This window comes from Perissodus microlepis, chromosome 2 (genome assembly GCF_051167445.1).
Source record: "Perissodus microlepis isolate ML-2025 ecotype Zambia chromosome 2, ASM5116744v1, whole genome shotgun sequence".
Classification (NCBI taxonomy): domain Eukaryota; kingdom Metazoa; phylum Chordata; class Actinopteri; order Cichliformes; family Cichlidae; genus Perissodus; species Perissodus microlepis.
In genome coordinates this window covers 14,975,575-14,988,124 of record NC_140462.1, presented here as the reverse complement: position 1 = coordinate 14,988,124, position 12,550 = coordinate 14,975,575, and the positions used below count along the sequence as shown (strand labels likewise).

The following is a 12,550-nucleotide window of genomic DNA, read 5'->3' as shown; positions in this document are numbered from 1 at the left end:
TCCGGAACAGTAGGAGGGGGTAATGCTCCTTTACGTTGGTTGCCAACCGCCGTTAAAGAAGAAGAAGAAGAAGAAATCAGTAGTGAAAAACAAAAATTGATGAATGGTGACATTACATTTGCCGCAGTAAGGTATTACCATTGTAGTTGTAATATTTCAGTTTCTGAGGGATCAGTATCAGTGTTATTGATAGTAGGAATACTTAAAACAAGATTCCTCATATGTAGTGTTTATTTGATTAACAATTTGCCCACCCTCTTTTTTTTTTCTTTTCTTTTTTACTTTGAGTGCCACAATCAGGTAAATCTCCATTTACAGTTTTACAACAACTTTCTTTTGCAAATTAAAAAAAAGAAAAGTTGTGGCTAAAGGGATACAGGACTGATATTGGAGGGTTTTTATTTTGAATGTAAACTCTCTGGCCAATGCATTGGGTACACCTGTTTAACCGCTTGTTAACAAAAGTATCTAATCAGAAAATGACATGGCAGCAGCTGCTTTTATGCAGACATGATCAAGAAGAGCTGCTGAAGTTCAAACTGAGCATCACAGTGGGGAAGAAAGATGATTTAAGTGACTTTGAACTTGGCATGGTAATTGCTGTCAGACATGCTGGTCTGAATATTCCAGAAACTGCTATCCAGGGTTTTCAGAGAATGCTTCGAAATGAAAAAATCTAAGAATAGCCAAACTATTTGGAGCTGATAAGAAGGCAATGGTAATTCAAATAATTACTTGTTACAACCAAGGTATGCAGGAAAACATCTCTGAACGCACAATAGGTTGAACTCCTCAGCAGCTGGGATACAGCAGCGGAAGACCACGCCTGGTGCCACTCCTGTCAGCTAAAAACAGGAAACTGCGGCTTCTTGATGTACACTCACACACCACGTCATTAATTACTCCGTACTAGTACTGGGTTATATTGTTTCTATCTAAATCAGTTGTTTTATTTCTATTCTGGATTATTTTTTTAGTTGTATAAATCATTTTAATATAAGTATTTCAGTGGAACAAAAATGGTTTGGGAAAAGGTATAACAATACAAACACAAAATGTATTGAAAACGGAAGATTCAGACATGTAGACATTATATTCTAAACATCATATCAATACCTGGTGTGACCAAGTTTTTAAAAAAAAAAAAAGTGTCCTTTTTATTTATATTCTTTTTTTTTTTAATTTGAGTTGATTTTGTAAGTGGATAATGTTACGTTAGTTGCTTTAGTCTAGTTTTAATATTATTTTACTTTACCTTTAGTTTAATTTTGAATTCTAAATAATAGCTTTGTTTGTCATTTGCTGACTTCGTTTTCAACTAAATGTCCGCATTTCTTTCTGAACTGAAGCGTCGATTCCTTTGTGCCGCTCACATCAGTAGATTTGTCGACCCCTGGTGGTAGTAACTCGGTACTGCAGACATTTTTCCATGCTCGGTAAAGTAGACGTGGCAATGACGTCAGTACCGGAAATGACCCGGATCGGAACTTTAACTCCTGGGTATACTAGTCTTCACCAGAAACACCGACGGGTCTGATAATATGTTGCGATACCGATTCAGGTGAGTTGAAACCCATCTAGCTTTGTTTATTGAATAAATTTAAAACTCGCACCGTCAATTTAAGTTGGCTTTCACCGAGGTGAGATTGGAGGGACCGTTCGAAAACTCCCGTTAGCTCACTGGAGCTAACTTTAGCCCGCGGTTAGCCGGTCAGGCCATGATCAGCTGTGTGTCGTGATGGGCGGCCTTCACACAAACAGACCCAGTCCAGGCTCCAAATAATCATCGTTACCTAATGATATATATATTTAGCTTGCCTGTTTATTTATATGAGCTTTAGCACAGTTATTTGGGCTTTATTTCCACGCTGTCGCGGTCTTTGTGACTAGCTTTTGGCTACCGAATCTCCTGAATTTGTGTTTTATCTGTTGAATTTGAAGCTGTCGGCCCGGAAAGCTAACAAGTGACTTTTTTTAAAAATTTCAGACATGAATGATAACCACCTTTCGATGTGAATTTGTCCGTACACCGCGAGGTCTTAGTATTTATCAATCAGACAGACCCCAGGAGGAGGAACCGGCTGCCCGGGTGGTGTTTGATCTATAGCGGGCAGGTGACTCATTATCAGCGGCAGCATGACGTGCCGTGACCGGACACTCGAGTTCCAGTCAGCGTGTAAATCTCTCCAGGGCAGACAGGTATGTTGTGTCTTTAAAAAAAACAAAAAAACAGCCACGTCCTTACACTCAGATTTATTCTAATTTATTTATTTTTTTGTAGTTATTGGGGTTTTTGTTTCAGTTCAATCTATTTACATAGTGGTTTTGCTCGTTTTTGCTTAGTTTTTATTATATTCCATGACAGGTTTACTTGAAGTTGTGCACGATTTGATAAGAGTTACCAGAATCTTTTTAACACATACAGCTAAAATGCAGTGATGCAGATCGGTTTTGGTAGCACCGTATAATTTTAGGCTTGGCTTTTAGTTTTTCTTTTTGTTCCTTGTTTACTCCTCTCGGTAAATCCCCCAAATAACAGTGTCAAAATGTTTTTTACTTTCTTTAAAAGAAGAAGAAGGTAAATAACTATCAGTCAGTGTGTCTGGTAATGCAAACATAATTATGTCAGTGTTTATGTGAGATGACGCAAAAACACATTTGGAAGTGATTTTTGTTTACTGAGAGGTAGAGCTTTTTTCTCTACCTCTCAGTAGTTTTTCCTCTCTCAAAATGGGCCTTTTAGGTGTGACTTCTCAAACTTTGGCTACTTAATATAAAAACATCTATCCCAAAAACACATTTTAAGTGTGTTTTCGCATTTAACTTGTGCTGGTTACTAGTTAGAAATATTTCTGTCACAGTCCTGATTATTTTTCTTTGGAGGAAGGTTGATGATTTAAAAAAACAAAACAAAAAAAAACCATGCCAAATTCAAATTATCTTATATTTTTAAGTGACCACATTCTCTTTTTTATTATATTAACACTCCAAATATTATGCCATTAGACATTTTACTTTTAGGCATGTTTAAGTTTTTATTTAAAAAAAAAAAAAAAAAAAAAAGTCAGAACAGACTGGATTATTATTTTATCATGATAAAAAAATCCAAATTCTTTGACTTCTTGATTCATTTAAAATCAGTTCTCAAAGTCCTGCTTATCATAATTTATACGTCTTAACCCCCCTTTCTTTAAAAAAATGTTTCTGGCCATCTCATCTGCTTCTTTGTGCCTCCTGTAGCAGAATGGAGTCCAGCCCAGTAAACCGGCACTCAGTGCCCTCAGGCAGCGCAGTGACTTTACAGTTATGGCCAAGTAAGTTCCCCAAAGTCTGTTTTCGCATACGTTTCCTCATTTTATGTTTATTTGCTGTTCCTTTATTTTCATATTCACTGTTGAATTAGCTATAATATTCATATAATTAATTTAGCGTATAAATGGTTTAATACCCATTTCTCTTACCTTTAGTTAAAGAGTTGTACTAAAGACATTTGAAGCAAATATAATTATTTGTTCTGTGACTAGTAGAGAAAGTTTAACCTCTGTTTTTGTCTCCTTGTAGGAGAATTGGGAAAGACTTGAGCAATACATTTGCCAAACTGGAAAAGCTCACAATTTGTAAGTGTTAATTTTAACGTAATTTCAGCTTCATTTCAAATTTCTGAGTGTGATATCATCCAAAGTGCTAACTCTAGATGATGTTATTTTCATGTTTTAGTGGCAAAAAGAAAATCTCTGTTTGATGACAAGGCGGTAGAAATCGAGGAGCTGACATACATCATTAAGCAGGTGAGTTGAGCTGTCACTCTTCAGTAAAGCATGTCAGTCCTTTTTTCTATCTAATGAAACTTGATATTATAACTTTCCCTTCTTTTATTTGTCTTTTAGGACATTAACAGTCTAAACAAACAGATAGCACAGCTGCAGGACTTGGTGAGGTCCCGTGGAGCTCCAGGTGGCCGACACATTCAGACCCACTCAAACACTATAGTGGTGTCATTACAGGTATATCCACATTTTTGTACTGTATTTGTGCAAATCCTGCTGTTTTTTTTTGTTGTTGTTGTTGGCGTTTTGTTTTTGCTTATTTGGATCAGAATGAGTGCAAGATGACGGCACATGAGAGCTCTACCTATATTTTGCACCCTGTCCCCTTCCTGGTCATAACCTTTAGATATGACTTAATTTCTCAGTATCTCATCTCTCATATCTGTAGGTAGTTGGTATATATTCCTAAATATATGTATATATTATATACACTGTATATAGCATATATTCTGTTTTTTATTTCTGTACCACCGTTTTGTTGTGGTTGTTTTTGTTTGTTTGTTTTTGCATCAAGTTTTGTTTAAAAAATTGACAAAAATTGTAATTCTGATTCTGAATTTGAAGTTGATCTAAAAAGAAACAACTTTGAACCTTTCTGTAAAACTTTGTGTACAATTTTAAAATCAAGAAAAGACGTAGTTATTGACTGAGAGAATGCGAATTTTCTGTAGTTTTGTTTTGTTTTTCCCTTTTCTTTTCTTTTTTAAATGGTAACAAAAGTGAATCGGCTCCTCCTTTAACTCTGTCATTCTTTGTCTGTAGTCCAAGCTGGCATCGATGTCCAATGACTTCAAATCAGTCCTAGAAGTCAGAACAGAGGTGAGAGCTGCGTCAGCACACAAAAGCAAACAATGCTAATACCTAAAGCTCTGGATAAGGTGAAGGTTTCTTCTCTCTTTGACTCTTGTTCTTCAGAACCTGAAGCAGCAGCGCAGCAGGAGAGAGCAGTTCTCCCAGCCTCCGGCGTCGTCTTCTCCTCTCATGGCCAACAACTTCAGTAAGTCTCTCCACATCTCAGCTTCACGCGTCAAGTTGCTCATTCAGATTTTTAACAAGGGTCTCATATGAAAGTAAATGGCTACAGCAGGTTAACAAAGCATGTTTTGTAGTTTAATTAAGGCGTGTTCACTCTATTCTGAATATTGTTTGTGTGAAAAGTTCTGTCTTAATCGTTTTGTGGACCTTTAATGTTGCACATGGTTAAACTGACGTGCAGCACTAGTAATACAGACAAGGGTAAAAGAGGACCGTGAACATGGCTGGCTTCACACTGCCTGATGTAATGTCACATTTATATCACCTGTATTCTCTGAAAGTGTGAACTTCCCACTAGTAATGAGAATAATCATTACTCAAAGCATACAAAGTGTGTATTAGAGTGAACACACCGTGAGTATTTCTTTGTTGTGTCGTGGAGGAAAATACTCGACGTCTGGCTCCTGCTCAGTTCATCATTCTGCTAAAGTGAATGATTAAACGTTTTGCCGAGCAGGCTTCTTAACAGAGACCCTTTAATGAACGCACCGAGCTCCAGTGCTTCCTGTACGTGCATTTACACAGTTGGTAAAATGTTCATAAATTCACTTTATTTTAGCATTTTTGACCAAATATCAAGCAAAATGCTCATTGTGAATGCCTAGAGATTTTACAAAGAAAAAAGATGGATATTAAGACTGGTTTCATTATTTTAAAAATATAATTGGCTCGATTCTGATCTCTGAAATGATGCACTCAGCATTTATTTATCTTGATGGATGACGGTATAAATATTTACACTTCTACTTGTTTGTGTTATTACCTGCTAAAAGGTACATGGGTATAAACCCTACGGTAGAAAACCATATGCATAATAAATCACATATTAACAGAATATAGTTTTTCTGTGCTTGTGCACACATTCCCTTATTTCTGTTTTTGGCGTACTTGCACTGAGCATGTTGTTTGACAGTTAGGTGTTTTGTTTAGTTTTTCCTTCTTTTTCAAAAACGGCACTGGTTGTGGATAAGTTTTAAATACCAGTGTACTTTTCAAAACAGCAGCTGTTGTGATAGGGAACTGCTGGCAGTCCTTGTGAATGATTATTACTGTATTTGGTCATCTGTAATGCAAGAATTAAAAAATATTTTAGGGAGCCGCAAAAAAGGGGCCCAGGAGCCGCATGCAGCTCGTGAGCCGCGCAATGACTACCAGGGCTATACAACCGCAAATTACAAAGGTATTTCCCGGGAACGTCTCGACTCTCCAAGCGGGTATAACTAGCTACTGTATGTGCCCGCTGTTCTTTCTGCTTTCCGCCCGTACCATAGAGGATTTCCGTGATCACGTGTGTGTGTTTTTTGTGTCTCTGCAGATGGCTCGGTCCTGATGCAGGAAGAGTCCCGGAGCCGGGGGGATGTGGCTATCGATATGGACTCTCCAAGTAATCCTTTGCAGCTTCAGCTTATTGATGAGCAGGTAGGGTGTTGGTGTTTGTTTGCTGAAGTCAGACAGGTGGTTCAAAAAATTGAGTCTGTTGTCAAACTTGACTGACTTTTATCCGAGATTAGCTAAATATTGCACTAAAATGCTGTGTTGTGGCAACAGGACTCGTACATCCAGAGCCGTGCAGATACCATGCAAAACATCGAGAGCACCATCGTGGAACTGGGTTCCATATTTCAGCAGCTGGCGCACATGGTCAAGGAGCAAGAGGAGACCATCCAGAGGTGAGGAAGAGATGGAGACAGATGAGGGTCAGTAGGATAAAAGAACGTGTTACACAACTGAAAGAAAGGACTGGAAAAACAATCTTGCTGAAAAAAAGCCTGAAACATAAAAGCGCTGTTTGTTTGTTTTTTTGTTGTTGTTTTTTTTTCTTTTTCTTTTTTTTTTTTTTGGTCCTGTGTTGGGCTAAAATTATATAACAAATGTATTCTTGGAACAATTCAGTAAGTAAAACAGATCAGCACGTATTGACTACAAGTCTTCATCAGGGTCTGACAAATACGCATCAGTCAGGATTCATTAATAGCCCTGGAAGGCAATCAACCTACACCAATTTTAACCGCTAGAGGGTGTTAAAATTTAAAAGACAGAAGCCCATATATATCAAAGCAATAACAAATCTTAGCAATTTTCTATTTAAAATAAATAAACAAATAACAAACTAAAGCAGAACTGAAAAGAATTGTGATAACAGTTTTTGGGGTTTTTTGGTTTTTTTGTTTTGGTTTTTTTGTATTAATGGTATAAGTATTGGTGTAATTTCTTAGTGTTTGAAATAAAACAAGACTGATTAGAGATAAAAACTGTCTTCTCACTGCTCCGTTTCTTTCTCACAGGATCGATGCTAATGTGGAGGACACCCAGCTGAACGTGGAGGCTGCCCACACAGAGATCCTCAAATACTTCCAGTCGGTCTCCTCCAACCGCTGGCTGATGATCAAGATATTTCTGGTCCTCGTGGTCTTCTTCATCATCTTTGTCGTCTTCTTCGCTTAAAGGAATGAGGAGCGGGGAAACGGTATCGAATGAGGGAGAATAAAATTAAAGCTAGACTAAGAGGATGTATTTCAAGGCTCTTCTATCACGGTTTCATGGAGGCTTTTGGGATCCACTCGAATACGGACCTGTCGTTTTGTCCCAAGCCACAAACTTTTCAGTCTTAATTTGACTCTTCAATGGAAAATGAAGATGTTGAACTCTCGAATAAAACAAATAAATGATCTTTGAATCCCCACTTTAAGAGCAGAAAGCTGCTCTGTATTCTACATTGACCAACTATTCATAAGCATTTAATCAAAATGGCTCTAATTTAATGGTTTGATTCTGCAAACTGTCTTATGGTTGTCTTGTTTATCCTCTTTTACCACACGTCATCCTTTATAGTAAGTATTACAAAGCCAAACTTTACAACTGGATTTGCTCCTCAGATTATGTTGCTTCATAGTTTACCTGCTTTTTACTGGAACCACATGACTGTCTCTCATTTATCAGCAATTCCTAACCTTCTACCATCCAAAACTGATGTGGATTTTTTTTAAATAATTTTTATTTGCTGTTTTGTTTCATTTGCCAAATTGGTACTGTTGTTGAACTGTGACACAATACAAGGAAACTCACTGTGGCACAAGTAGGCAGTCATAGCCAGATGAAGGGAGGTTTGCAGTGTAACTGAAGGGTGAGCTGTGAGAAATGTTATATAACGGCACTGTTTTAAATGAAGCTGTGTGGTGAGCAGCCTTCGCAGAGGTTTAATGGAAGAAAAGGTTTAAACCTCACTGAGTGCTGCAGGAGGATCAGTGCGTATGAAGGGGTAAACGCTGGTTGTAAAGTCACACGATCTGCCACGTTCCCTGGAAGTGTCTGGTTGGATGCCTGTGCGCATCCATTATCTACCTAATGTACAGGATGTTATTTAAATGACCACAGCTTTTTAAAAGAAACATTTTTTTCCTTCTTTTTTTCTTTTGCGCTTTTTTTTTTTTTTTTTTTTTTTTTAGCCAAATGCCTTGACTTCAGTGTATAAAGTTGAAATAGTTATGAAGATGTATTGATAAAGTGTGCATTAATAAAACAGTAATGGGGTGCTGGCATTCACGTGTGGGATTTTCTTGGGATAAGAGGATTAGTCAGCAGAGCTTTAATTAGCTGTAACAAATGCTGCAGTTTATATTTGGCCTTTTATTCTTTATTTTCATTTATAACAATGCAGACAGACAGATATGCATTTAAACATTAGCCTCAAATGTTAGCTAAACATCTATTTAAAACAAAAAAGAAGACATTTTTGTGTAAAAGAAGTGTTTTAATTGCACAGAAAAGATAAGAAAATTGGTTATTTATTACCTTAAGTACATGTTGTATTACGATAAAATCATACGTGAGTCTAATTATTTTCTGCTTTACTTGACGGGAGAGCATCTGTTAACTGAGCTGGTGATCTGGAGCCAAACTGTGGCTGCTGAGTCTGCAGAAGATAGCTGTCCTGTCTGTTATGTAACAAGTTTTAGTTCATGTGATGTGTTTATGATTCATCAGAGAGCCCTTACAGTATGGGTTTGAGTTTATAGATGCCATAAGCTTGAGCAAAGTTTAACTCAACATACTAAATAGGCTGTCATGGACATATCCTTATTTTCTTAGGTTACTTACTTGGGTACAGTACAGTTATACTGGTTGATGCTCAGACATGGTCTGAGTTTCAAAATATTAAGTTGGTAGCCAGCAATTCAGGATTCAAACTGCTTTAAATGTTCTTTAGTCTGTTTCGTGTCAACCCAGCTTGTGGTGGTGTACAACCCAGTGTACTCCTAATGCCAGTCCCAAGTCCAGATAAATGGGAAAGTTTCATCAGGAAGAGAAGGAAGGGTAGGGGTGTAGAGGTGGTAGTCAAGGGAGTGATAGTGGATATATCAAAAAGGTGTTGAAGATGGAGCTGCCAGGTAGGAGGAAGAGAGGAAGACCACAGAGATGGTCTCTGTGGTCATGAAGAAGGGCATGCAGAGTGTGACAGAGGAGCATGGTAGGGATAGGATGAGATGGAGGCAGATGATCTGCTGTGGCAAGGGTCCCGTCAAAAGAAGGAGGATCTGTATTTACCATTTCAGATACAGAAACCTCACCCATCCGTTACCAGACAAAAGTGGTTTTAAAGGGAGATGAGCTAATATAAAAACTGGTTTTAGGCCCAGAATGAGACAAATCAGGATTATTTTGAAATGGAAATCAGGAAAAGTTACTTGAAATATGGAAATGAGCATAACAGGTCGTGTCAGATTTGGAACAGCTATCTGACACGACAGCCTTTAGTGTTTTTGGTCTTATGTAGGTAAAACAGTATGAGCAGTTTCTAATTTACCCACCAGGACCACAAAAGGCTGCTGACATCTTAAAGCCAGAACCATAATTATTTTAGATTTACCTAAAGCTGCCAGTGAGCAAATCTACTTAAGTCCTTTCTCTTGAATTTTTTCTTCATCTTTTGAAATATGGAAGAAAATAATTTTTTATAAGTTTTCCTGATTTTTATTTGACCCATTTTTTAATGGCAGCTACTTCCACTCCTCCCTTTCTTCCTCATTAATGCTTGTCTTGTACAATCTGGGCTCATTGTCTTCTCTGTGACTCTCCTAGTTTCTCCTCCCCTCCCTTGCACATGTCCCTCTGCTTTATTTCTCCCCTGACTCCCCCCACTTCTCTCACCCATGAGCACTCTGCTCTATAGGGGTGATCTCTGGCATGCTCTTACTCCTTCCCTTCCTCGCCCTGGCTTTGATTGTTTCCTCCTCCCCTTCTCCATCCTCCTCCTCATCAGACCATTCCACTTGCTGCTGCAGGTTCCCCCTGGAGCCTCTCAAGTTGCTGCCCTTTGGGAAATGCCCCGTGCGGAATTTTGTGCGGAAAGTGACAAAGGAGAGGCTTTTGCTGCGCTGCTGCTTCTCAAACACCACTTCCTGGGTCGGAACCTCATCGTTTCCGTTCGCCTCATCCACACAGTCACGCAGCACTGAACGAAAGAGCCGAGGAACCTCGTGAACCTCGGGCTCCATCTGTGACACCAGCCTCCTGAACCTGCAGCAGGAGGGATAGAGTAAGTGTAATATGAGCTGACTTTGATTCACGCCCCTTTACAGCCAAGGCAAAACAAAAAGGACACAGCCAACAAAGAGTGTATTTACTTGATCGCTTTGTCTAAACAACTCTGTTCAGTGATAACACCAGAAAAAAGTCACATTTGCTTTTTTTACTGAAAATTCATTCATCATTATGAAGGACCTCTGTTGAATTAATTAAGGGCATTTACCAGTGAGGGGTAGGGTTAGTGCTGGGTCATATTTACACCACACTAAAGCAAGCATAGTCGCTGAAACTAGAAAATTGTACATGCATCTTAACCCTCCAGTTTTTCTATTCTCAGATTTACATAAGGGGTTAATATGAACCTCACACAGACATTTAAAAGTCTACTTTTATAAGTATGGCTCTAACAGTATCAGCGAGTTATTGCTTAGTGTGTAAAATGGATTAGACTGAAACCCTGCAGCTCTCTGCTATTTGAAAATGATCTGTAGGTCTTTTAGTTATAGTAACAGTTTCACCATTATCCTGCCAGTTCTCTAGCTCTGTCTCTACCTCTGCCTGTCTTTCTTACCTGACAATCACAGGCCCACACTGTGCAGGAGGGATTTTGGCACAGAGGTCTTGCAGCTCCAGCAGGTCATTGGGAGTGAGCTCATAGGGCTGTGGGGTCGGGGTGGTTGCCAGCCAGCTGTAGTCTGCTGTAGAGGAAGAGCTGCGACGGCGGCGACGACCCTCCGTCGCCCTCTCCAAGCGGATGCGTTCAGTGCGCTTCACCATGGCCCCAAGCTCCAGCATAAGGGTGTTGGTTACCAGCTCCTCAGTTGTTCGCTGGCCGGGCACTTTAGGCTCAAGGGAGAAAACAGCAGACCAAGGAAACATCTGGAAAAGACACAAAGAGTTGGTGAAGAAGAGACTGAAAAGTATCTGTCATACGATGATATGACCTTCACCATGTTTGAAGCCATAGTGTTTAAAGCAAAAGCATTAAAATCACCTCAGCACACAGTCTGTAGAGCTGTTTTACACTGGAGTTATCTAAAATCCTCTGAAATCTTAATTGTCTATTTAAGTAAAATGTGGTGCATATGTGAATGCAAACACATTGCATACTGTTCTAACTTCTCTCCTTGTTATCAGATATATATAAATCTTTTCTTACCTTCATGAAACAAGGGTTACAAAGCTGTAGTATCTTCTCTTCTGATGAATATCCAACACTTGTCTAGTAAAACCTCTGTCAGCAGTAAAGTGAGCAGCGGGCCTGCACAGGCTCGCGACATTCAAAGTAGATGAAACTCCTGAGACTCCAGCTGGTGGCTCACAGATACCTGACTGCTTTGCTACCGGTGAAGGTCCACAGCAGACAGTGCTTGTATTTCTGTGAGGGGTGCGTATTGTGTGTGTGCGAGTTTGGGATTGAGAATACAAGTAATCCTGTATTAATAATGAGTGAGTGACGAGAGGAGCTTACCTCATGACACCTGGGAGAGCCGTGTGCTTCTGTGTGTGATGGCCAGAATTCAGGTGGGGTATTTATATAACATTTATATAATATTATATATAATATAATATATATTTATATATTTATATAATATTTATATAACAGCATGGGGACTTAATTTTGTTTTGCCACCTTTCTTTTGCATGTTTTTCATGATTTTATATCTTATCTGCCGTTAAAGATGTAGTGAAGGTTGCAGGTCACAAACACCTTTCTCTAAGATATTTCAAACCACTTTCAGAGTCTGACAGACTAATTTCTGGATAGTCATGAAACTTAAACCAGCAGAATTTCTGGTTTCAGGCTGATAGGCATACTATTATACCCAGCACAGTCTTTAAAATAGCATCCAGTGGACAGACAATAATCTTTCAAACACACCTGCAATTACCAGACTGTTGTTGGGCTAATGTTACATAACAACCAACCTAATCTCACTTTCTCACACACTCAGGTGTTAGCAGTCTGTCCCGTCGACTTGTACATGGCATTGTATTGGTAACATAAGGTACAGTCTAGTGCCTGGGTTTCCACACCACTCAGCAATGAGCCACCAAATCCCAGATTACATTCAAATCCATAGCCTACCAGGAAGAATGAGTGGTTGTAATAGCTGACATAATCTAATTACAGCTGCTACACTCAGTGACTGAAGAGAAAA

At 38.9% G+C, this 12,550-nt stretch overlaps 2 protein-coding genes across 6 annotated transcripts; one reads left to right on the top strand and one right to left on the bottom strand.

Moving 5' to 3' along the window:
• The first annotated feature begins 1,188 nt into the window (after positions 1-1,188).
• Positions 1,189-8,401, top strand: stx5a (syntaxin 5A). 5 transcript variants are annotated; one of them, XM_084949124.1, is made up of 12 exons: positions 1,189-1,561; positions 1,988-2,199; positions 3,244-3,314; positions 3,562-3,617; positions 3,718-3,788; positions 3,888-4,004; positions 4,590-4,646; positions 4,743-4,824; positions 5,956-6,042; positions 6,178-6,281; positions 6,411-6,532; positions 7,148-8,401. In XM_084949124.1, the coding sequence occupies exons 2-12, from the start codon at positions 2,137-2,139 to the stop codon at positions 7,305-7,307; spliced, it is 990 nt and encodes a 329-aa protein (XP_084805250.1). In that variant the 5' UTR covers positions 1,189-1,561; positions 1,988-2,136; the 3' UTR covers positions 7,308-8,401. The 5 variants fall into 5 exon arrangements, with proteins under 5 accessions (XP_084805250.1, XP_084805241.1, XP_084805234.1 ...); XM_084949115.1 differs by having other exon boundaries at positions 1,197-1,561; positions 2,058-2,199; positions 3,241-3,314; XM_084949108.1 differs by having other exon boundaries at positions 1,198-1,561; positions 3,241-3,314.
• A 94-nt stretch (positions 8,402-8,495) lies between these two features.
• Positions 8,496-11,873, bottom strand: LOC146392526 (protein RD3). Its single transcript, XM_084949169.1, has 3 exons — positions 11,548-11,873; positions 10,960-11,267; positions 8,496-10,379 (listed from the first exon to the last, which is right to left on the bottom strand). The coding sequence occupies exons 1-3, from the start codon at positions 11,551-11,553 to the stop codon at positions 10,007-10,009; spliced, it is 687 nt and encodes a 228-aa protein (XP_084805295.1). The 5' UTR covers positions 11,554-11,873; the 3' UTR covers positions 8,496-10,006.
• Between the last annotated feature and the right edge of the window lie 677 nt (positions 11,874-12,550).